This window comes from Chrysochloris asiatica, unplaced genomic scaffold (genome assembly GCF_000296735.1).
Source record: "Chrysochloris asiatica unplaced genomic scaffold, ChrAsi1.0 scaffold00044, whole genome shotgun sequence".
In the NCBI taxonomy this organism is placed as follows: domain Eukaryota; kingdom Metazoa; phylum Chordata; class Mammalia; order Afrosoricida; family Chrysochloridae; genus Chrysochloris; species Chrysochloris asiatica.
In genome coordinates, this window is record NW_006408562.1 from 345,509 (window position 1) to 365,857 (window position 20,349).

The 20,349-nt window shown below is 39.7% G+C and overlaps 1 protein-coding gene across 1 annotated transcript in view; it reads right to left on the reverse strand.

Annotated features, from left to right (window-relative positions):
• The window catches only part of COBL (cordon-bleu WH2 repeat protein), a 316,809-nt gene that overhangs the window by 236,493 nt on the left and 59,967 nt on the right, over positions 1-20,349 (reverse strand). The window contains exons 3-4 of the mRNA XM_006861913.1: positions 13,215-13,425; positions 6,732-6,960 (exon numbers count right to left, since the gene is read on the reverse strand). Of these exons, the coding sequence (XP_006861975.1) occupies positions 6,732-6,960; positions 13,215-13,425 (440 nt within the window). The remainder of the gene's footprint in view (positions 1-6,731; positions 6,961-13,214; positions 13,426-20,349) is intronic.

The window sequence follows — 20,349 nt, forward strand, 5'->3', positions numbered from 1 at the left end:
AGTCCTTATCCAATAGTGCCACACCAGGACTTTAGGTCTTTGTTATTAATCCATCCAGCTCTTCCCTTCCAAGGCATTCAATTATGACAAGAGAAGGGAACATTCAAGTATTTCTGAAGGACATAAAACTTGCCAGCATCACCACCACCTGGTCCCTCCTGACAATATGTCCAAGGTATGAGAGATAAAGTCTTATCATTCTGTCTTTCAAGGAGCATTCTGGCTGTATTTCTTCCAAGACTTGTTTGTTCTTCAGGCAGTCCATGGCACTTCTAATATTCTTCTCAACAAACACCCTAATACAAAACAGCAATTTTTCTAAAGTCTTCCTTATTCATCATCCAACTTTCACAAGCATATGAGGCAACTGAAAATGCCATGGCTTTGGTCAGGCACAACTCAGTCTTCAAACTGACAGCTTCTTTACTCATAAACACTCTAAAGAAGTCTCGTGCAGCAAAGTTGCCTAATGCGATACATAGTTTAATTTCTTGACTACTGTTTCTATGAGTGTTAATTGTGGATTCAAGCAAAATGAAGTCATTGACAACTTCAGTCTTTTCTGTAAGCATCATGATGTTATTTACTAGTCCAGTTGTGAGGATTTTTGTCTTCTTTACATTGCGGTGCAGCCTATACTGAAAGCTTATAGTCTTTGATCTTAATTAGTAAGTATTTTAAGTTCTCTTCACTTTCAGCAAGTAAGATTGCATCATCTGCATATTTCAGGATGTTAATGACGCTTCCTCTAATCCTGATGGAACATTCTTCTGTGAATAATTCTGCTTCTCAGATTATTTGCTCAGCATACAGACTAAATAAGAACGGTGAAAAGATACAACCCTGGTACCACACACCTTTCCTGATTTTAAATCATTCAGTATCTCTTTGTTCTACTCTAACAACTGCTTCTTGGTCTATGTACAGGTTCCTCATGAGGACCATTAAGTGTTCTGGAATAATTTCATATTCATGTTAGAATGTAAAAGTCAGTGTATTAGTAATATATAGCATGCATTAACACTTACACTATGAATGCAACACAGCAAAAATCAAACATGTTATTCTTTATGTAATTTTTTAAGAAGCAAAAGGTTTACGTTTTAGTCACTGGAGTTGGGGTTTGTGGAGACATGCAAAGAACTCCAGCAGAAACTAACAGACATGCCAAAATCAAAGGACCAGATCCAATTGCAATGCACAGGTTGAAATAAATATATATAGCAGTGTGGGGTTAATGCATTGGACTGCAAAGACATTTTGAACTGCAAGGTCAGTAGTTCAAGCTCACCAGTCATTTCTTGGAAACCCTATACAGGGTTGCTATGAGTCAGAACTTACTCAATGGCACTTGATAACAACAACATATATATATGAGTATAAGTCCTGGTTCCTAGTATGGCACTGTAGGATAAGCACTAGATTGCAAAGTTGGTTTGAACCGAAAAGTCGGCATTTCAAGTTTAACAGCTGCTCTTAGGAAACTATACACGGTCTCTATAAATGGGACTAAGACCCATACAGAGAGTAATCATTTATATTATGGATTAGTATGTGTATTTATGACAGAAAAATGCTTCTAGAATTGAGCAAAATGGGACATGGATACATGGAGTGCCGGTATGGCGCTGTCGGATAACCACTGGACCACAAGGTTGGTTTGAACCGCAAGATCAACAATTCAAACTCCACAGCTGCTCGTCGGAGACCCTACCCATGTTGCTATGAGTTGGAACTGAGTCAATGTTACTTGGTACTGTGGGCTTATGAACTGCAAGGTTGGTGGTTTAAAGCTCACCAGCTGCTCCTTGGAAACCCTATACAGGGTTGCTATGGGTTGGAATCGACTTGATGACACTTAACAGCAACAACAACATATGAACAAGGGATAAAATACGTTACTGGAACACAGGCTTTTGCATCAGCCACAAAAATAATAAACAAAATCGGAAAATTAAAACCGAATTGAACCTCTCAGAACCATTGTTGCTTCCATCCCATAGGCCTAAGTAAGGTCAGTCCCAGGAATGAAGGGCATAAGGACAGAACTGACAGACGTTAGCCCAAAAGGCACGTTTTCATGGTGCTAAACCTGAAGCTCTTTAGCAGTAGCAGAAGCTAGGGTTCAGAATCATGAACTAGGATCTAAAGCCTAAGCAGCTGGTCTATTTTAAGAGATGAAGCTTCAGCTCTGAACAGACAGAGGCCTCTGAGACTCAGAAAACAACACAGAGTGATCTGCTTAAGCACCAAGCAAGTGAGATAGGGTTCCTTACAGTTTGTGTCAGCCGCAGTTTCCACAGGATGTAACACATCCAGAGTGTAATTAATAATGTATACCTCTCAGGCTTGGAGAACTCATGAAATTATTGTCTATAGTCCACAATTCCAATTCCATGATAATCTGAGCACAAAATGTATTTTTTTAAATTTAATCAAACCTACTGAAAATTAAATATTAATGTAAGTTTGGGGAGCAATATCTAATTCATAAGGAAACATATACTGTTTTGAAACATTACAATGGCTGTGAAACGGATCGAGATGGATCATGGGGCATGGAGGGAGATGATGGAACCCTTACAGATCAATTTTTCAGATGCAAAAACTGAGAATCCATCAGACTAGAATAAGGTAATGAAGCAAGGAAACGGAAGAGGAGAAACAGGTCTACATTTCATTTCTTGGTATGAGATTTTTGCACATAATATACAAGTTTCTACAGCCTGATCACCATCACTAGAGGATATGTTATTGTTGTTGCTAAGTGCAGTCGAGTCAGTTCCAATCCACAGCAACCCTATATAGGGTTTCTGAGGAGCGGCTGGTGAACGTAAACCTCCGATCTTGAGGTTCAAACTGACTTTGCAGTCCAGTGCATTAACAAAGTGGTAATAAATAATTACTACTTGATTCATTTTCTCCCTATCTAAGATTGTTCCCCAAATGATATTGTTAAATACTGTCAAGTCAGTTCTGACTCATAGTGACCCTAAATAGTGCCTGCTGGGTTTGAACCAGCAACCTGGCATTTAGCAGTCCAGTTCTTATTTATTAAGACAAGCATGCAACCAGAACTGATAAAATCTTCACATATCTCAGTTTTACTTCAAAATAAGTGTCCACTTATGGGGTTTATCTTTTGATTACTCATTTCTAATGTCAGATGGGGAGTCCTGGTGTGGTGCTGTAGGATAAGCACTGGACCCCAATGTCGGTTTAAACCACAACGTGGGTGGTTCAAACCCATCAACCACCACTTGGAAACCTTATAAAGGTGGATATTAGTCAGAACCAACTCAATAGGATTTAGCAACAATAACAATTATATAAGATGGGGAGTCCTGGTGTGGTGCTTTAGGATAAGCACTAGACTGCAAGGTCAAATTGAATCACAAGATGGGGGTTCAAACCCACCAGCAGCTCCTCTGTAACCCTATACAGGGGCACTATGAGTCAGAACCAAGTCAAAGGCACTTAGCAACAACAACAAATGTACGATGGAGATACACAACAGATAAAGAATACAAAGGGACTTCTAAAAATTAGTGGAAAATTCCATTAATTTTTAATTCCATTTTCCCACAAAGGTTCTGAAGTCCCTCATAGTAAACCTGGAGTTCTGGCGCGGCGCTGTGGGTTACGGCACTATGCTGCAAAGTCTCTTTGACGTACAAGATCAGTGGTTCAGGTTCACTAGCTGCCCCTTGGAAGCCCTATACAGGTTTGCTCCGGATGGGAACTGACTCGATGACACTTTACAACAACAATAGTAAGCCTGGTACAGGCTAACGCTCTTTCATTCTCTACTTTCACAAACTGTGATTCTCAGACTAATGCTAAGCTTTTGTTTCATTCATTTATGTTTATCAGAAATCAAATCTATTGTTAAATATTTTAGCAAACATGAACATAAGTGTCTGTAACATACAAATATATACTCATGGTGATTTTAATTAATCTTTTTGAATGTGTGTGTGCATGTAATTGGTAACAAGTATCAGGACAAATGCAAAATTGGGACTAATCATTTGCATACTTGTCGATGACATACACACACAATAATTTAAATTTAAAAACCCGTAGGGCTCCAAATTCTGTGGCATGCAAGATGGAACTCAGGGGTAGAAGATGGCAGGTAATCACAAGTGAGTATCTTTTCTACTTGTAGCACTGATACTCTTCTCTGAAATTCTGTGTACAGATGACGTTCTGTATGACAGCCTTCTTCATAAATTACATTCTCCAACTGCAGTTATTATTCTCGTAACAAACACTAAATTGTAACCTTGCTCCAGCACAACAAAACGCCCCCGTGGTACCACAGCCACACTCGCATTCTTCAAACACACATAAGAGTCCCCTATGCATTATCTATTCAAAGCCATGCAGAGAGCAGCCTGGAGCCCCAGGGAGGGGCTGACTGTACCTTGGCAGCTCAGAGAGGGCTCGGACTGAGCTTTGGTCAGAAGAACTGAAAAAGTCAGGCAGGGGGAAAAATGAGGACAAGCTTCAGGATCTGCAGCTGCCCCTGTCCATGGCCCATTCCTCTACTCAGCCCAGGTCAATCCATTGTACCAGGGGTAACCTGAGGTAGGTATGGAGCCTGGATTTCAAGCACTCTATAGCTGCTCAGAGTCACATCAGAAGCAGGTGGCAGCAAAGCTGCCTATTCTAGCTGCTACTGCCAGGAATTCCAGAGGAGGGCAGGCCTCCGAAGGCAGAGGCTGAACAGCACATACTTTCCTGTAGTTGGTTCTTACCCTTTCTCCAGGAGCTGCAGGGCTAGGAATGAGATACACACATACACAAGAAACAAACAAAAGGGACAGAGGAAAGGGCTTCTCCAGGGCTTTCATGTCAAGGTTAGCTGCTAAAGAGTAAGTGATCATCAGGGACAGCCTCGGGATGGTTTGACTGTTAATACCAAGACATGAAGGCTTTTGACCGAGATTATAATCATAGTATCTCACAACCAGTAAGGCACAGGCATTGTATGTAAGGCCCTGGTGCCTTCCATCCCAACTTTGGAGAGATCAATGAGGTCCATGGGTGGTAGAAATTAACCAAAAGATTGACAATACAGGTCCACCAGAGACGCCTCATATGAAAGGTTTGGCAATCTACAGCCAGAATTCAGCCAATGAAACCCTATGGAGCAGTTCTACTCAGGCACATATGGAGTAGACACAAGTCAGAGTCAACTCAATAGCAATTGGCTTTTGGACGGGGTCCCAGGAAGGGCCAGAGGGCCAAGGCAGTAGCAACAGGATTCAGCTATGTTCCTCTGTGTTCAGGATTATCTCAAAGTCTGAATGTGGCTTTTTCCACTTAGTAGTTTCTGAAACTACTTTTTAAAGATACATCAGAATGGTTGGCATATGACTGAAATACGTGTTTGTGCAAGCCTTTTTCATTCAGATACTTGAATGTAGGACAGTTGTGTTTCTGTCTTGCCGAATGAGAGTTCTATTTCCAAAGAGTTATGTCAATTCAATTTAAATAGAGCTGATATAACCAGAAACACCTAGCTACAACCAGGTCAAGGCAGGGAATGCTGAGGGGATTCTTGTCTGAGTCTTAAAAAGGTACTGGATTAAAACATAGGGTTCATTGTTTTCAAACGTCAGAACGCTTGTCAGTTCCCAAGGAATAAACAGTCTATGTTCATTGAAACTGATTGAGCTCAATCCCTCTTTTGATTATCAAGTAAGATCAAGGACCCAGGAAGAGACAGGTTGATTTTGAGGAGTTTGGGGGAGGTGGACAGAGGCTCTACTTGTAAATGTGGTAATAAGAAAACTACATTTTCACCCTATTCTATTTCAGATGTTTAAAGTATTTAAGCTAGGTGATAGAGAAGCCTTTTTTTTTTTTAATTAGAAGACTTTGAGGAAAGGGTGTAGAGACACTTTACTTAGTATATTTAAAGCTTAACTGATTCTTATTTGTGGAATAAGTAAAAGTGAGGTAACAGATATTAAGTGAGACGCTTAATGTCAATTAAATAGAAGTTTTAAGTAGCCTATTTTAATAATTCTATGGGCAAGAAATGTTAGGAGTCTTTTTATTAATCAGGCATTTGTTTCAATATACATCTAGCCAACCCATATATCAATAAGAAAATTCTGCATACACAGTACATTCAGTTCTGTACCAGCATTTACCGTCTGGGGCTTGCTGCTCTCATCTGTGACTGGGATTGTGATGTCAATATTTACTATAAAACTCAGGTGATGAATTAGATGTCTCCAGCAACAACAGTAAGGAAGCCTAATGTGGTGTTGATCACTAATTTTATCAGTGTTAATGAATAGCTAAATGCATTTTTGCCACTTGCTTTGACTCTGAGCAATGTTTAAAATGGAAGTAGTTAATGGTAATGTAAAACGAAAGCCCAGAAAATATTGTATGTGGTTTTGAGCAATTCTTCTAATTCTCCTCTCACAGTTTTCTCCCTCTTTCATTTATCTCACCAATGAACACAGACAATGAAAACCCCCATTCAAGGCTGGGATAAAAGAGGTGTATTCATAATTGAGGAGGAGTTAAAACAAGCCAAGTTTAATTTTGGCCCACTGAAACTCTACTTTGGACACAATGTGAATTGCCTGGAGACTCAATGTACACATCACTACTTAGCATTATAGAGTTAGAATGAGAGTTAACAGGTCACATGTGTATGTTTTCTCTACATTCTTGATAGGACATATGGCATAATGTGGTCTCACCTCTCTTATTGTCCCATGCGTAGAGTTCCTTTATCCCCAACTCATTCAGGGACTTGGACAGCTCCAGCTCCTCCCCAGCAATGTTATCCCGGAGGAGAATGACATGTTCTGGGCTGACTTCACATTTTGCACAAATGACTGGCAGAATATTCTGGAGAGGTACCTCAGGGCTCACACGTACAACAGCTTTCTGTGTTCTCAGGTAATTTACGACCAAACGCACAGATTTCTGGAAGAGCACAACAAACAAAAAGAATGCTGTAAGTACATCTTCCCACAGTGGCTTCAACTTCTGTTTTAATAAGTAGATCATTTCTTCCACAGGCCTGGTGAGTTATGGGCTATAAGTAGTGAAAACCATCTGACTTTTTTCAAGGGCTCTAAATTATCATATACAATCTTTCAATGATTCTGATTAGATACACATATATCTTCTAAAGGAAAACAGTTGAGAAATATTGTTAATAACTTTTAAAATGTACTTGGATTGTGGTAAATATAATAACAGCTTGCTTTTTAACACTTTTCAGCAGGACAATTCAATAGCATTAGTTATGTTTGTAAAGCTGTCCATCCATTACTTTGATACATTTTCAAGCTTTCCTATCACCCTTAGGAACTGCTTAGAGATACTTATCAGCATCTCTAAAGCAGTGAGACCACCTCCTTTTCCCCCTTCTTCCTACCTGTGTCTGGTAACCACTAATAATAAACTTTGATATCTATACACTTGTCTATTGTAGATCTTTCATAACAGTGGACTCATCAACTTGTCCATCTGTAACTGACTAATTTCACTCACTGTAGTTCTGTCAAGGTCTATTCATGGGGTGCCATATATCAGAACTCCTTTCTCTTTGTGGCTGGAGTTATATTCCACTATCTCTATGCAACACATTTTCTTTATCCATTCATCTGTGGACGGCATGTCAAGCTGTTTCCACTTTTTGGCTACTGTGACCAGTGCTGCAGTGAATAGTGGAACATAAACATCCTTTTGCATTCCTGCTTTCAAATCTTTGGGAAACCCACCTAGAAGTAGGTTTCCAAGATCATGTAGCAATTTGACGTTTAACTTTTAAAGGAACCCACCAAACTTTTTCATAGTGACTGGATCATTTTCAATATCGTCATAAAAAACCTTGTCAACACATTTTTTTTTTTTTCCATTTTAAATCACAGCCATTCTTGTTGTTGTTGTTGTTGTTGTTGTTGAGTGATGTGGAGATGGTGCTGACTCGTAGACCCTGTACAGGATTTCCAAGGAGCAGCTGGTGAGTTTGAACTGCTGACCTTGTGGTTAGCAGTCTAGTACTTATCCTACAATGCCACAACAGGAGTCCCTTCTAGTGGGTGAAAAATGGTATCTCATGGCTTTGATGTGTATCTCTGTAATAGTTAATAACCTTGAGTATCTTCCTATGTATTCATTGGCCATTTCTATTAATTAAAACCCTTATCAAACAAGAAATTGTTTGATAAATTTATATCTATAGAAATGTGTGTCTATATATGTAGAAGTCCTGGTATCCTGCTGTGATGTGGGTTAATGAGCTAGACTGCAAAGTCAGTTTGAATCACAAAGTCAGCAGTTCAAACTCACCAGCTGCTCATCAGAAACCCTATTCAGGGTAGCTATGGGTTGGAACTGACTTGAAGGAACTTAATAACATGTAAACATGTATATATATTATATAGGAGGAGTCCTGGTGTGGTGTTGTGGGCTAATGTGTCAGACAACAAAGTCATTTGAACTGCAAGGTAGGTGTCTCAAGCTCACCAGCTGTTCCTTGGAAACCCTATTGTTGTTGTTATGTGCCATCGAGTCGGTTCCGACCCATAGCGACCCTGTACAGGGTTTCCGAGGGTGTAAATCTTTACGGGAGTAGAAAGCCTCATCTTTCTCCCGTGGAGCAGCTGGTAGTTTCGAACCGCTGACCTTAAGGTTCGCAGCCCGATTCGTAACCACTATGCTACCAGAGCTCCTTTGGAAACCCTATACTGGGTCGCTATTGGCCAGAAACGACTTGACGGCACTTAACAACAAAACGATATATCGTATATAGTGTGTACTTGTGTATGTTTACAAACCCTTATTTAAAAATACATGTTGGTGTTGTTAAGTGTCACTGAGTTGGTTCCAACTCCCAGCAACCCTGTATAGGGTTTCCAAGGAATAGCTGGTAGGTTTAAACCACCAACCTTGTAGTTTAGTTCTTATTCCACAATGCCACACTAGGAATCCTATTATACACAAAGTACATACACTTTAAGCTAGAAAACATAGAAATGATTTTAGTTTTTATATGATTAAAATAATAATTACATACAAAAAAAGAATTTGACCAGAGTTCATTTTAGGTGACCACATATAAAGTGGCCCATCAAAAATATGTAATATGCTAACGTTTCATCCAGTCCACTATTTTCTTTCTTTATGATTACCTGCATTATGCAAACATCCAGGAAAGACAGACACAGCAAACATACACTGATTCATGCTCCCTCCTGTTCTGAGGCCTCAGTGACCATGATGAGGGGCTGTGAGAGGCAGACATTGCCCTACTTCTTACACCGGAATCCAAGCTCTGGTAATGTAGTGGTTACGAATTGGGCTGTGAACCACAAGGTCAGCAGTTCGAAACTACCAGCTGTTTTGTGGGAGAAAGATGAGGCTTTCTGCTCCCATAAAGGTTTACAGCCTCGGAAACCCTATACAGGGTTGCTATGAGTTGGAACCGACTCCATGGCACATAACAACAACAACAACAATAATACTTCGCTACCCCGAGGATCTATGCCTGGGAACTAGGGAAATAAGCCAGAGATCATAAACCTGTTCCTCTGCTTTTCAATATTCATTTTACTAGAAGAATTTGGAGAAATCTCCTGAGTACAGAAGGACACCAAATAAAATCTATTAGTCACCCGATTCAATGTGACTCCAAACTTAGAACACTCGCAGGAGATAATGCAGCTGGCCATGTTGGCATTTTTAAAAGAAGAAAATGTAGCAAATCTTCTAATAATCTAAAAGAATGAAATGCTATTTTTTTTCAATGTAAAGTTAGAGGATTCACATAAAAGCCTTATTAAAAGTCTAATAAGCAGCTGGTGTTAATTTCAATTGGTAAACAAAAGCCTGCAATTAAGCTATGTATATGTGAAGATAGTCCCCAACTGCAAAGAGGAACTATTTTAGACATAACATTTTATTTTTATTTATTAATTTATACCTTTTTATTGTGAATTGAGTGAAGGTTTACAGAGCAGATCATTAGTTTTACATTCAACAAATCCAATACTTTGCTTCATTACAATGATTACAATCCCTTCCATGTAGCACCAGTTAACAGTGACCTCTGTTTCCTTGAACTCTTACACTCTTCCCTGTGTCTCCCTGCTACCTTCAACTTTCTTATGCCAACCTCCCTCTTGTTGAATATTGCCTGTCCCACCATCCATGTTAACATGTGAATTGTTCCATCCTGCCTCCCTCGGGTAACCAATGTAAAATGTTTCATTTAGCAAGATAATCTGTACTTAACTATTTTTGCAACAATGGTATCATACAATCTTTGGCCATTTGTGATTGACTAATTTCAATCAGTATAATATTCTCCAAGTTTATCCATGTTGTGAGGTGTTTTGCAAATTCATCCTTGTTCTTCAACGTTGCATAGTATTCCACTGTGTGTATGTACCAAAGTTTGTTTAACCATTCTCCTATTGTTGGGCATTTAAGCTGTCTCCATCTGTTTGCTGTTGTGAATAGGGCTGTGAAGAACATCTGTGTGCAGAATGTCTATTTGTGTTACAGCTCTTATTTCTTGAGGATATGTACCAAGTAGAGGGATTATGAATCATGTGGTATTTCTATTTCCAACTCTTTTAGAATGTTCCTTATCATTTTCCACAGTGGCTGCACCATTTTACACTTGTACCAGCAGCGTAGAAGGGTCCAAGTCTCTCCACACCCTCGCCAGCATTTGCTGTTTTCTGTTTTTGGGAACTTCGCTATTAATGCATGAGTAAGATGATATCTCATTGTTCTGATTTGCATCTCTAATGGCTAATGATTATGAGCATTTCTTCATATGTTTGTTGGCTGCCTGAATGTCTTCTTTGATGAAGTGTATTTTCATGTCCTCTGCTCAATTTTGAGTTGGATTATCAGTCTTCTTGTTGATGCATTGAAGTATTCTACAAATTTCTGAGAATAGTCCTTTATCTTATATGCCAATATAATTTACCAATTTTTTCCCCCCGAAGTTTGTGGATTCTCTTTTCAGTCTTTTGGTGAAATCCTTTGATGCACATAAGTGTCTAACTTTTAGGAGGTCCTGTAGTCTATTTTGTCTTCTGTTTGCATGCTTTAAGTTATGATTGATAGTGTATTTATGCCATATATCAGAGCCCTAGTTTTTCACTGATGAGCTTTATAGTTCTAGGCTTTACAATTAGGCTTTTAATCCAAGTTGTGTTCACTTTTATATATAGTGTGAGATATGAATTTTGTTTCAGTTTTTTGAAAATGAATTCCCAATTCTGCCAGCACGATTTGCTGAAGAGAATATCTCTTCCTCATTTAATATATTTTGACCCTTTGTCAAACACCAACTGACCACAGGTGGGTGGACTTCCTTCTGGGGGTCTCAATTCTGTTCCATTAGTCTATGTGTCTTTCATTGTACCAGTTCCAGGCTGTTTTGACCACTGTGGCTGTGTAGTAGGGTTTAAGATAAAGATGTAGGAAACCTCCTACTTTGTTCTTCTTTTTAAATAATGCCCTACTTATCCAGGTGTCCCTTTCTTTACCATATAAAGTTAGTGATACATTTTTCCATCTTGTTAAAGAGTGATGTTGGAACCTGTATTGGGATTGTATTATATCTGTAGATTGCTTTGGGTAGTGTTGACATTTTCACAATACTAAGCCTTCCTATCCATAAGCAGGGTATATTCTTCCATTTCTGCAGGTTTCTTCTGGCATCTTGTGGTAGTGTTCTGTTGTTTTCTTTTATAGATCTTTTGTTTCTCTGGTTAGATTTATTCCCATTTATTTCATCTGTTGGGTGGATAATGTATACAGTATTGTTTTCCTGGTTTACTTTCAGAGCTCCCTTTATTAATGGAAAGGGATCTGACTGATACTTGTATGTTGATCTTGTACCCTGCCATTTTACCAAATATATCTATGATTTAAAATAATTCTCTTAAGAAATATTTTGGACATATCATCTGATGATAAAGAGAGTATTACTGCTTCTTTGCCAATTTTGATACCTTCAATTTCTCTTTCTTGCCTTATAGCTCTGGCTAAGACTTCCAGCACAATGCTCAGTAGGAATGGTGATGAAGAGCATCCTTGTCTGGGTCCTGTTTGCAAGGGGAATAGCTTTTGTTTTTCACCATTGAGACTGAGATTGGCTGTTGGTTTTATATGCCAATTAAAGCTATATATTTGGAGCTCTGGTAGTGTAGTGGTTACAAATCAGGCTGCTAATCTCAGGGTCAGCAGTTCAAAACTACCAGCTGTTCCGTGGGAGTAAGATGAGGCTTTCTACTCCTTTAAAGATTTACAACCCCGGAAACCCTGTCCAGGGTCGCTATGAGTTGGAACCGACTCCATGGCACACAACAACAACAACAACATGCCCTTAATTATAGACATGCAGTCCTGGTATGGTACCGTGGGCTAATGTGCTGTATTGAAAGGTCTGTTTGAATTGCAAGGTTGGCGATTCAAGCTCACCAGCCACTCCTTGGAAACTCTATACAGGGTTGCTATGAGTTGGAACTAACTTGACAGCACTTACCAACAAGAACAATTACAGACATAACATTTTATTAAGGAAATTTCCAGTTCTTTTTTTCCTTCTCTATAGGGAGTTGATCTAATTCTCTGCCTATCCCCCCTGCTTCCTGTAACATAATGACCTTTAGAACTGTACTTTCTAATAGGGTCATTGTTGTTAAGTGCCATCGAGTATGTCCTCATTCATAGGGACTCTGTACAGGGTTTCGACTCAAGTCTCCCAATAACTCCCTACCTTGCGGTTCAACCCAACCTTGCAGTATGGCGCATTAGCCCACAGCACCACACCAGGACTTCATCTAATAGGATAGACACTAGCTACTTGTAGCTATTGAAATTTCAGTACAATAAAAGAATTCAGTTTCTTAATAGCACCACTCAAATTTCAAGTGCTTGACAGCTACTTATGGCCAGTGGCTGTTGTAGTGGACAGTACAGAGAAGCAGGACAGTTTTACCATTACAGATAGTCCTCAAGGAGAGCTGCTCTAGACTAATTCTCTCCTATAATATCTAAAGAAGCACTGCTACAACAACAAGCATTCAACTCTTAAACTCAGTTCAGTGTCTAACTCTGCAAAACAGAGAAGGAGAAACTCAAGCACAGATGTCTGCAGGCATTACTTAGACATTAATATCTCTACAAAGGGCTCCCATACTACTGACCTCAGGCACCTTTGGTGGCCCAGGTTTAGGCTTCTCTTCAGGAACTTTTTCTTTCAGAAACACGGTGTGTACATTTAGGGTCCCAACCAAGGTGTTTGGCTTAAAACTCAAAGGTTGTTGGGTTTCCAAAGACCGGATCTCAAGTGCATGGTGGGATGGATTCAGGTGGTTCTGAAGGCAAAGTTCAACCAGTAGGTCTATCATTGCATGGCTGAAAAAATAAACAAACACACAGAGCACAGTTATTAGGAATGACTGCACTTTGTTTCTGGCGAGTTAAGCAAAGATAGAGTAAATTACGGAAGGAAAGAAGGAAGGAATAAACAGGTTACACTCATGAATGAATTGTACCAGAATATCTTAACATTTTCAATACTAATAAACAATTAACTACCTTTTTTTGAATGTCAAAAAATGTCATGTTTTCCACTTTGGACCATTCTTGTTGCTTGCCACTGTTGGGTAGGCATTGAGTTGCTAAGTGCACAGTTGGCAATTCAAACCCAAAAGCTGCTCCACAGGAGAAAGATGAAGCTGTCTGTTCCCATAAAGGTTTAACAGTCTCAGAAACCTTATAGAGGATCCTATGAGTCTGAATCAACTTGACGTTGCGGGTTTGGGTAAAAGAGGGGAGTGATCATTTATATTATTACAAAACAAAACAAAACCAACTGCTGCTGCTGATTCCAATTCATATTGAAGCCATAGGACATAAAGCTGTCTTATAGGGTTTCCAAAGCTGTGATGGCCACACCTTTCTTCCATGGAATGGCTGCTGGGTTCAAACCACAGACCTTTTTTCGTTACAATGGAGCACTTTACCACTGTACAACTAGCTCTCTTCAGATTATCCTAAATAACAAACATTTCCATTTACAACTTCATGTACATTTGTCTTGCATAAAGTTTTTGTACTTACAGCTGACCTCTCTTTTTTTATGAATTTACTCACTTTAGTGCAAATCTTTCACAGAAACATATGAGGGAGTTCCAAAAGTTCATGAAAAAATGGAACGAATAGGTAATGAACTGACTCACAGACTTTTTTGAAGTCCCTTCATAGGTCCTTTCTTCTGATCTCTTTCTTAGTAAGTGTATTCACATGGGGATAATTTTGGGTCACCATTCTGTTTCTTTGGTGACATAGTGGGTTATGACTTTGGCTGCTAAGCTTATGGTCAGCAGTTCCAATCTACCAGCACTCTGTACAAAAAGGAAGCTTTCTACTATCGTAGAGATTTACAGCTTTGGAAACCCTATATTGGGTCGGTATGCATCAGAACTGACTTGATAGAAATCGGTGGAGTGTATGTTTCCCAGGTATACCACCTGAGTGTCTGACCACGAACACGGGTGCTGGCTGGCAGCCCATCATTCACTGACTGCCAACCCTGGGCAGTGATGTGCTGCTGAGGTACTTACATCAAACAGTAAGGCCACAATGCAAAGCCCACACCCAGACTGTCCTAATTTGCCAATTGCTACAAGTTAAGAATACCAACCTACTAACCATCCGTCAGTTTGTTGTACTGTTCTAGCTTACAAATTTCTGTGATCCTGGAATCAGTATTTCAAATATCAACAGTGCTACCCAAGGTGGAAAGATTTCAGCAGCCTAAGAAGAAAGGCCTGGTGGTCTACTTCAAAAATTTGCAGATAAACCCAATGAGTCACAACAGAATAGCATCCCCTGTAGTGTTTGAAGATGAACTCGCTAGGTTGAAGGCACTCAATATACACATGGCCGCAACAATGGACTCAAGTCTCCCAGTAATCATGTAGATGGCACAGAGCCAGGCAGTGTCTCGCTCTGTTGTACACGGAGTCACCATTGCTAGGAGCAGACTCCATGGCAACAAAAAATAATATCAATAATGTTCTAATGGTTACTAAACAATGTTCCAAAGCTTATCGGCATGGCCCTTATCAGGAAGTAAGTAATAAACACTGTGTTTCTTAGCCAGGGCTGGTCAACAACTGTGAGACTCAAGCGCCCAGGCCTACTCCCTGGAACTCTGGCCAAGTTGTTTGGTGTGGCCTGAACAGCTCTGACACCCACAACTACTGCATATGGATACATGGGTTAATAATGGCCATGGACTCTTGTTCTTTCAGCTCCTTAATAAAAATCATCTTAATAGCAACAATGAGTTTCATGAAGCAAAACAAGGAATGACATTACCAGTTACTCCCCGATTTTCCACTTATGAAAAACAGACACAATATATGTCACTTGTTGACATTTACACTGCATCTGTGAAAGGCTGTGAGCCACACTGTACATTTCACATAGCACTACTTCATTTCATCTGTAAGAAGGATGGGCGTTGGAGATTGTTACTGGTGACTATCAATGAAAAGGAGCAGCTGGGACTTGAATCCTTGCTTGACACTGCTCCTCCCCTCCCTTATCTCCATCCAAAGTCTGTTTATAAATTCGATGAATAAAAATGTCTTCAAACAAATACTTGAATGGTGTTCTTAAACTTAAACTACAAAGAACATAAAAGCTACTATTGTCACGTCTGTTCTTCTAGTCCAATCATTGATAATATATTTAAAATATTTAATTACAGGAGGTATGTTCTGAAAGGAAAGCCTAGGGAAGCTTTGGGCTAGATGAACTTGCTTCACTTCAGAAAACTGATCCATCTTGCCAAACCAAAGTCATTGCCTATTGTTTAATACTCTAGCAGAGTTGTTGTTGTTGTTGTTGTTGTTGTTAAGTACTGTCAAGTGGGTTCTGTCTCATAGTGACCCTGTATAGGGGTTCTGAGGAGTGGCTGGTGGGTTTGAACTGCTGATATTGTGGTTAGAAGTGCAGTGCTAATCCTAGAGTGCCACAAAGGCTCACACTAGCAAAGAGGTGGTGGTGGTTACATGCCGTGGAGTTGGTTCTGACTCACAGCGACCCTGTATAGTATTTCCAAGGTCGTAAATCTTTACAGGGGCAGAAAACCTCATCTTTCTCCCGTGGAACAGTTGGTAGTTCTGAACTGCTGACCTTGAGTTAGCAGCCTAATTGGTAACCACTAGCAAAGTAGTACTTTGTTATTTATCGTCTATCTGTCCCTAATTCTCTACCTCTATATCAACTGCATTACCTCTAAAGCAGGCTGACTGATAATAGAAATCCTGGTCTTTAATCTTCCTGACCCTAAGGCAGAAACAATGATTTCTGGAGAACACTCCTTAGTGTTAAAGCTGCAATTAGATTTCAAAAGTGGAAGGGAGAAGAAGCTTATCAGCAGTATGCTCATGTGGAAATGGAGGGAAAGAGCTCCCAAGCAGGTCTAACTCCTTAAGTTTATCATTAACTTGGGGGACATGTGGAGATACACACAAACACTGCAAAAACATAAGAGTAGATAAAGCTCGACCACCATAGCCAGGAGTTATCACAACCTGGAGGAGTTGGACTTTTTTGGGAGTTAAACAGGTACCTCAGATATAACTGTTTCTATGTGAAAAGTAAGGACATTTTGGTATAATATGAGCTCAAGTTTTGATAACTGCTTTGTTTCTTCCAGACCATCTCTGCTTATGACTCTCAAATGGAAGCATCACTGTAATAAAGATGTGACTTGAAATGTATTTAGGAAACAATGCATACCAATACTCAAATTCTATTAGGTCATGGTTCTAATAAGATGAACTGAACTTTCAAAGGTACCACCGAGTTTCCACTTCATGGGACACTTCTTCAGGCTCATTTAAATATGATTTTACTCATAAGTTTCATACACATCTGGGTACTTTGATAGTGTGGCTTTGGAATAGTAAAGCCAAGTTCTTGCATGATTCCTTTAATGCTACTGCAGAAATTCACCCAGGAAGACAGAGGAAAACCACAATACAATGATCTGAACCAAAAAATGGGAAGATCCATTGAACTGTACTCCCTCTTGAGTTTTAGTTACAAATTTAGTACCAGATCCCAACTTGTCTCCGACTGATTAAGGACAAAGGAGTAATGCCTTCCTTCTTTAATGGGTTCCATGTGCATCCCTCCACAGGGTCCTAGTAAGTCACTGTGCCACAGGAAGAACCTTCCAATTGGACTCAAGAAGGCTGGGGTAGGGCTGGCAGGGTTGCTTGGCCCTGACATGATGGGCTTTCTCCTACTCAGTCACCTACTAAGCCTGCTCCATGTCCACCCAACACTAGGGATTGTTGTTGTTGTTAAGTGCCATCGAGTCAATTCTGACCCATAGCAACCCTGTATAGGGCTTCCAAGGGGTAGCAAATGACTTTGCAGTCTGATGCATTAGCCCACAGTGCCACACTGTGTCTTCAAATAACAAAAGAGCTATTAGTGAGAGGATTCGGGTCCTATATCACCACTCGAATTCTCTGACCTGTACCTCTGGTAGAACCTCTTTTTAAATTCCTGTGAGAACAAAATAAGATCACCTCACAGGGCTATTAGAGGATAAGGTGAATCGGTATTTGTAAAGCACTCACAAGATAGCTGGTAACTACCATGTAACTGTACGCTAGATAAATCAATTACCTGTAAGTATGTCATATTGTAGTGGCTTGTGTGTTTCTGTGATGCTGGAAGCTATGCCACTGGTACTTTAAATACCAGCAGGATCACCCATGGTAGACAGGAGTTTCCAGACTAACATAGACTAGAAATGAGAGACAGACAACGTCTGAATGGTTAGCCACTGAAAACCTTATAAATCGCAGAGGAACACTGTCAGATAAAGTGCTACAAGATGAAAACATCATGAATAGCAGCAGCACAATATCAGATATAGTATCAGAAGCTCAGCCCACCAGGGGAAAGGCATTCAGAATTCCACTGAGGGAAAGCTGCCTCCCACAAAGTAGAGTTGACCTTAATAGTGTGAACAGAGCAAAGTATTTGGGACCTTCATTAGCTGATAGGGCACAATGTAAAAATGAAGAGAAAGAGCTGCAAACATCCATTAATAATTGGAAGCTAGAATGTACTATATATGAAGTAGGTAAATTGCAAGTTGTCAAAAATGAAATGGAATATATAAAGATCAATATACTAGGCATTAGTGACTTGAAATGGACAGGTAGTGTTCATTTTTAATCTGACAAGCATACGATTTACTGTACCAGTAACAACAAATTCAAGAGGAATGGCCTCATATTTATCGTAAAAAAGAATATTTCAAGATCTATCTTGAAGTAAAATCTTGTCTGCTATAGGACAATATCCATAAGCCTACAAGGAAGATCAGTTAATACAATTATTATTCAAATGTACACACTACACACTAAGACAGTGATGATGAAATTGAAAAATTCTACCAACTTCTTCAGTCTAAAAATGATCAAATATGCAGTCAAGATGCATTAATAACTACTGGTGACTGGAATGTGAACACTGGAAAGAAAATAGGAACGATCAGTAGTTAGAAAATACGGCCTTGATGATAGAAATGATCCTAGAGATCACATGATAGAACTTTGCAAGAACAATGACTTATTATTCATTGCAAATACCGTGTTTTAAACAACATAAAAGATTGTTTAAAAACAACCTTTTGTTTTTCATGGACTTCACCAGATGAAACACACAGGAATCAAAATGATTATATCTGTGAGAACAGTTGGTGGGAAAACTCAGTATCAGTTTAAAACAAGGCCATGAGTGGACTGTGGAACATACCATCAACTGCTCATATGCACCTTTAGAATGAAGCTGAAGAAAATGAAAACAAGTCCAGGAGAGCCAAAATTTGGCCTTGGATATGTCCCACATGAATTTAGAGACCATTTCAAGAACAGACTTAGTGCATTAGATGTTAATGACTGAAGACCAGAGGAGTTGCGGGATGACATCAACAACATGATACAGGAAAAAAAGCAAAAGGTCATTAAAAAGATAAAATGGATGCTAAAAAAGACTCTGAAACTTGCTCTTGAATGTAGAGAAACTGAAACAAATGGAAACAATGAGCTGCACAGAAAATTTCGAATGGCAGCTGGAAGATATAAAGTCAAGTATTACAATGAAATCCATGAAGACCTGGAGTTAGAAAGGCAAAGACAGGAACTAACTCAGCAATTTTCAAGTTGCAAGAAGCCTTGGTTTGAAGGGTTGTGTTTAACCCTGTTGAAGGGTTCTGTAGACTCCTGGTGTGGTGCTGTAGGATCAGCACTGGACTGCAAACCACCAGGTCAGCAGATCAAACTCACCAGCTGCTCCTCAGAAATCCTATATAGAATCGCTTGCTATGAGTCAGAATTGACTCAACAGCACCTAATAACATGGATAACACGGTGTGATGCTGTAGGACAGGCACTGGACTGCTAACCACAAGGTCAGAAGTTCAAATCCACTAGCTGTTCTCTGGAAACCTGATACAGGGTCACTATGAGTCAGAATTGACTTGGTGACACTTAGCAAAAACAACATGGACAAAATATTGAATGATGTAGGAATCATCAGAAGACGGAAGAAATACATAGAGTGACTGTCCCAGAAAGCAATGGTCGATGTTCAACCATTTCAAGATGTGGCACATAAACATGTATAGATGGTACTGAAGGAAAAAGCCCAAGTCCAATGCACTGAAGACACTGGTGAGAAACAAGGCTCCAGGAATTGACAGAATGGAAATAGAAATCTTTCAGCAAATTGATGCTGTACTGGAGGAGCTCAATTATCTATGCCAAGAAATTTGGAAGACACCTAGCTGGCCAACTGATTGGAAAAGATCCATATTTGTGCTCATTCCAAAGAGAAGAGACTTAACAGATTGTGGAAATCATCAAACAACACCATTAATATCACATACAAGTAAAACTTTGCTGAAGGTAATTCAAAAAGATCCACAGCAGTACATCAACAGAGAACCGGACAGAATAAAACCAAATTGAGGAGGAACAAACAAGATAGTGGAATGGGTGGACGTGTAGCAAAGAGCTCCGCCAACAACAACACAGAATACCCGACCAAGCAGGCTCAGGGGATGGTCCCAGAACTCTGAACCACATATAAAGGAATACTTAGAAGGTTGGAAGGCTCACAGCTGGGAGAATCTGTGGCAGAAGCAAGAAATCTATTGCTTTCTAATCCGGGCTGCTCGGCTGCGCCAGGAGCCGCCATCTTGGGTGAGACCACATGGGGGAAGGATCAGAGAGGCCA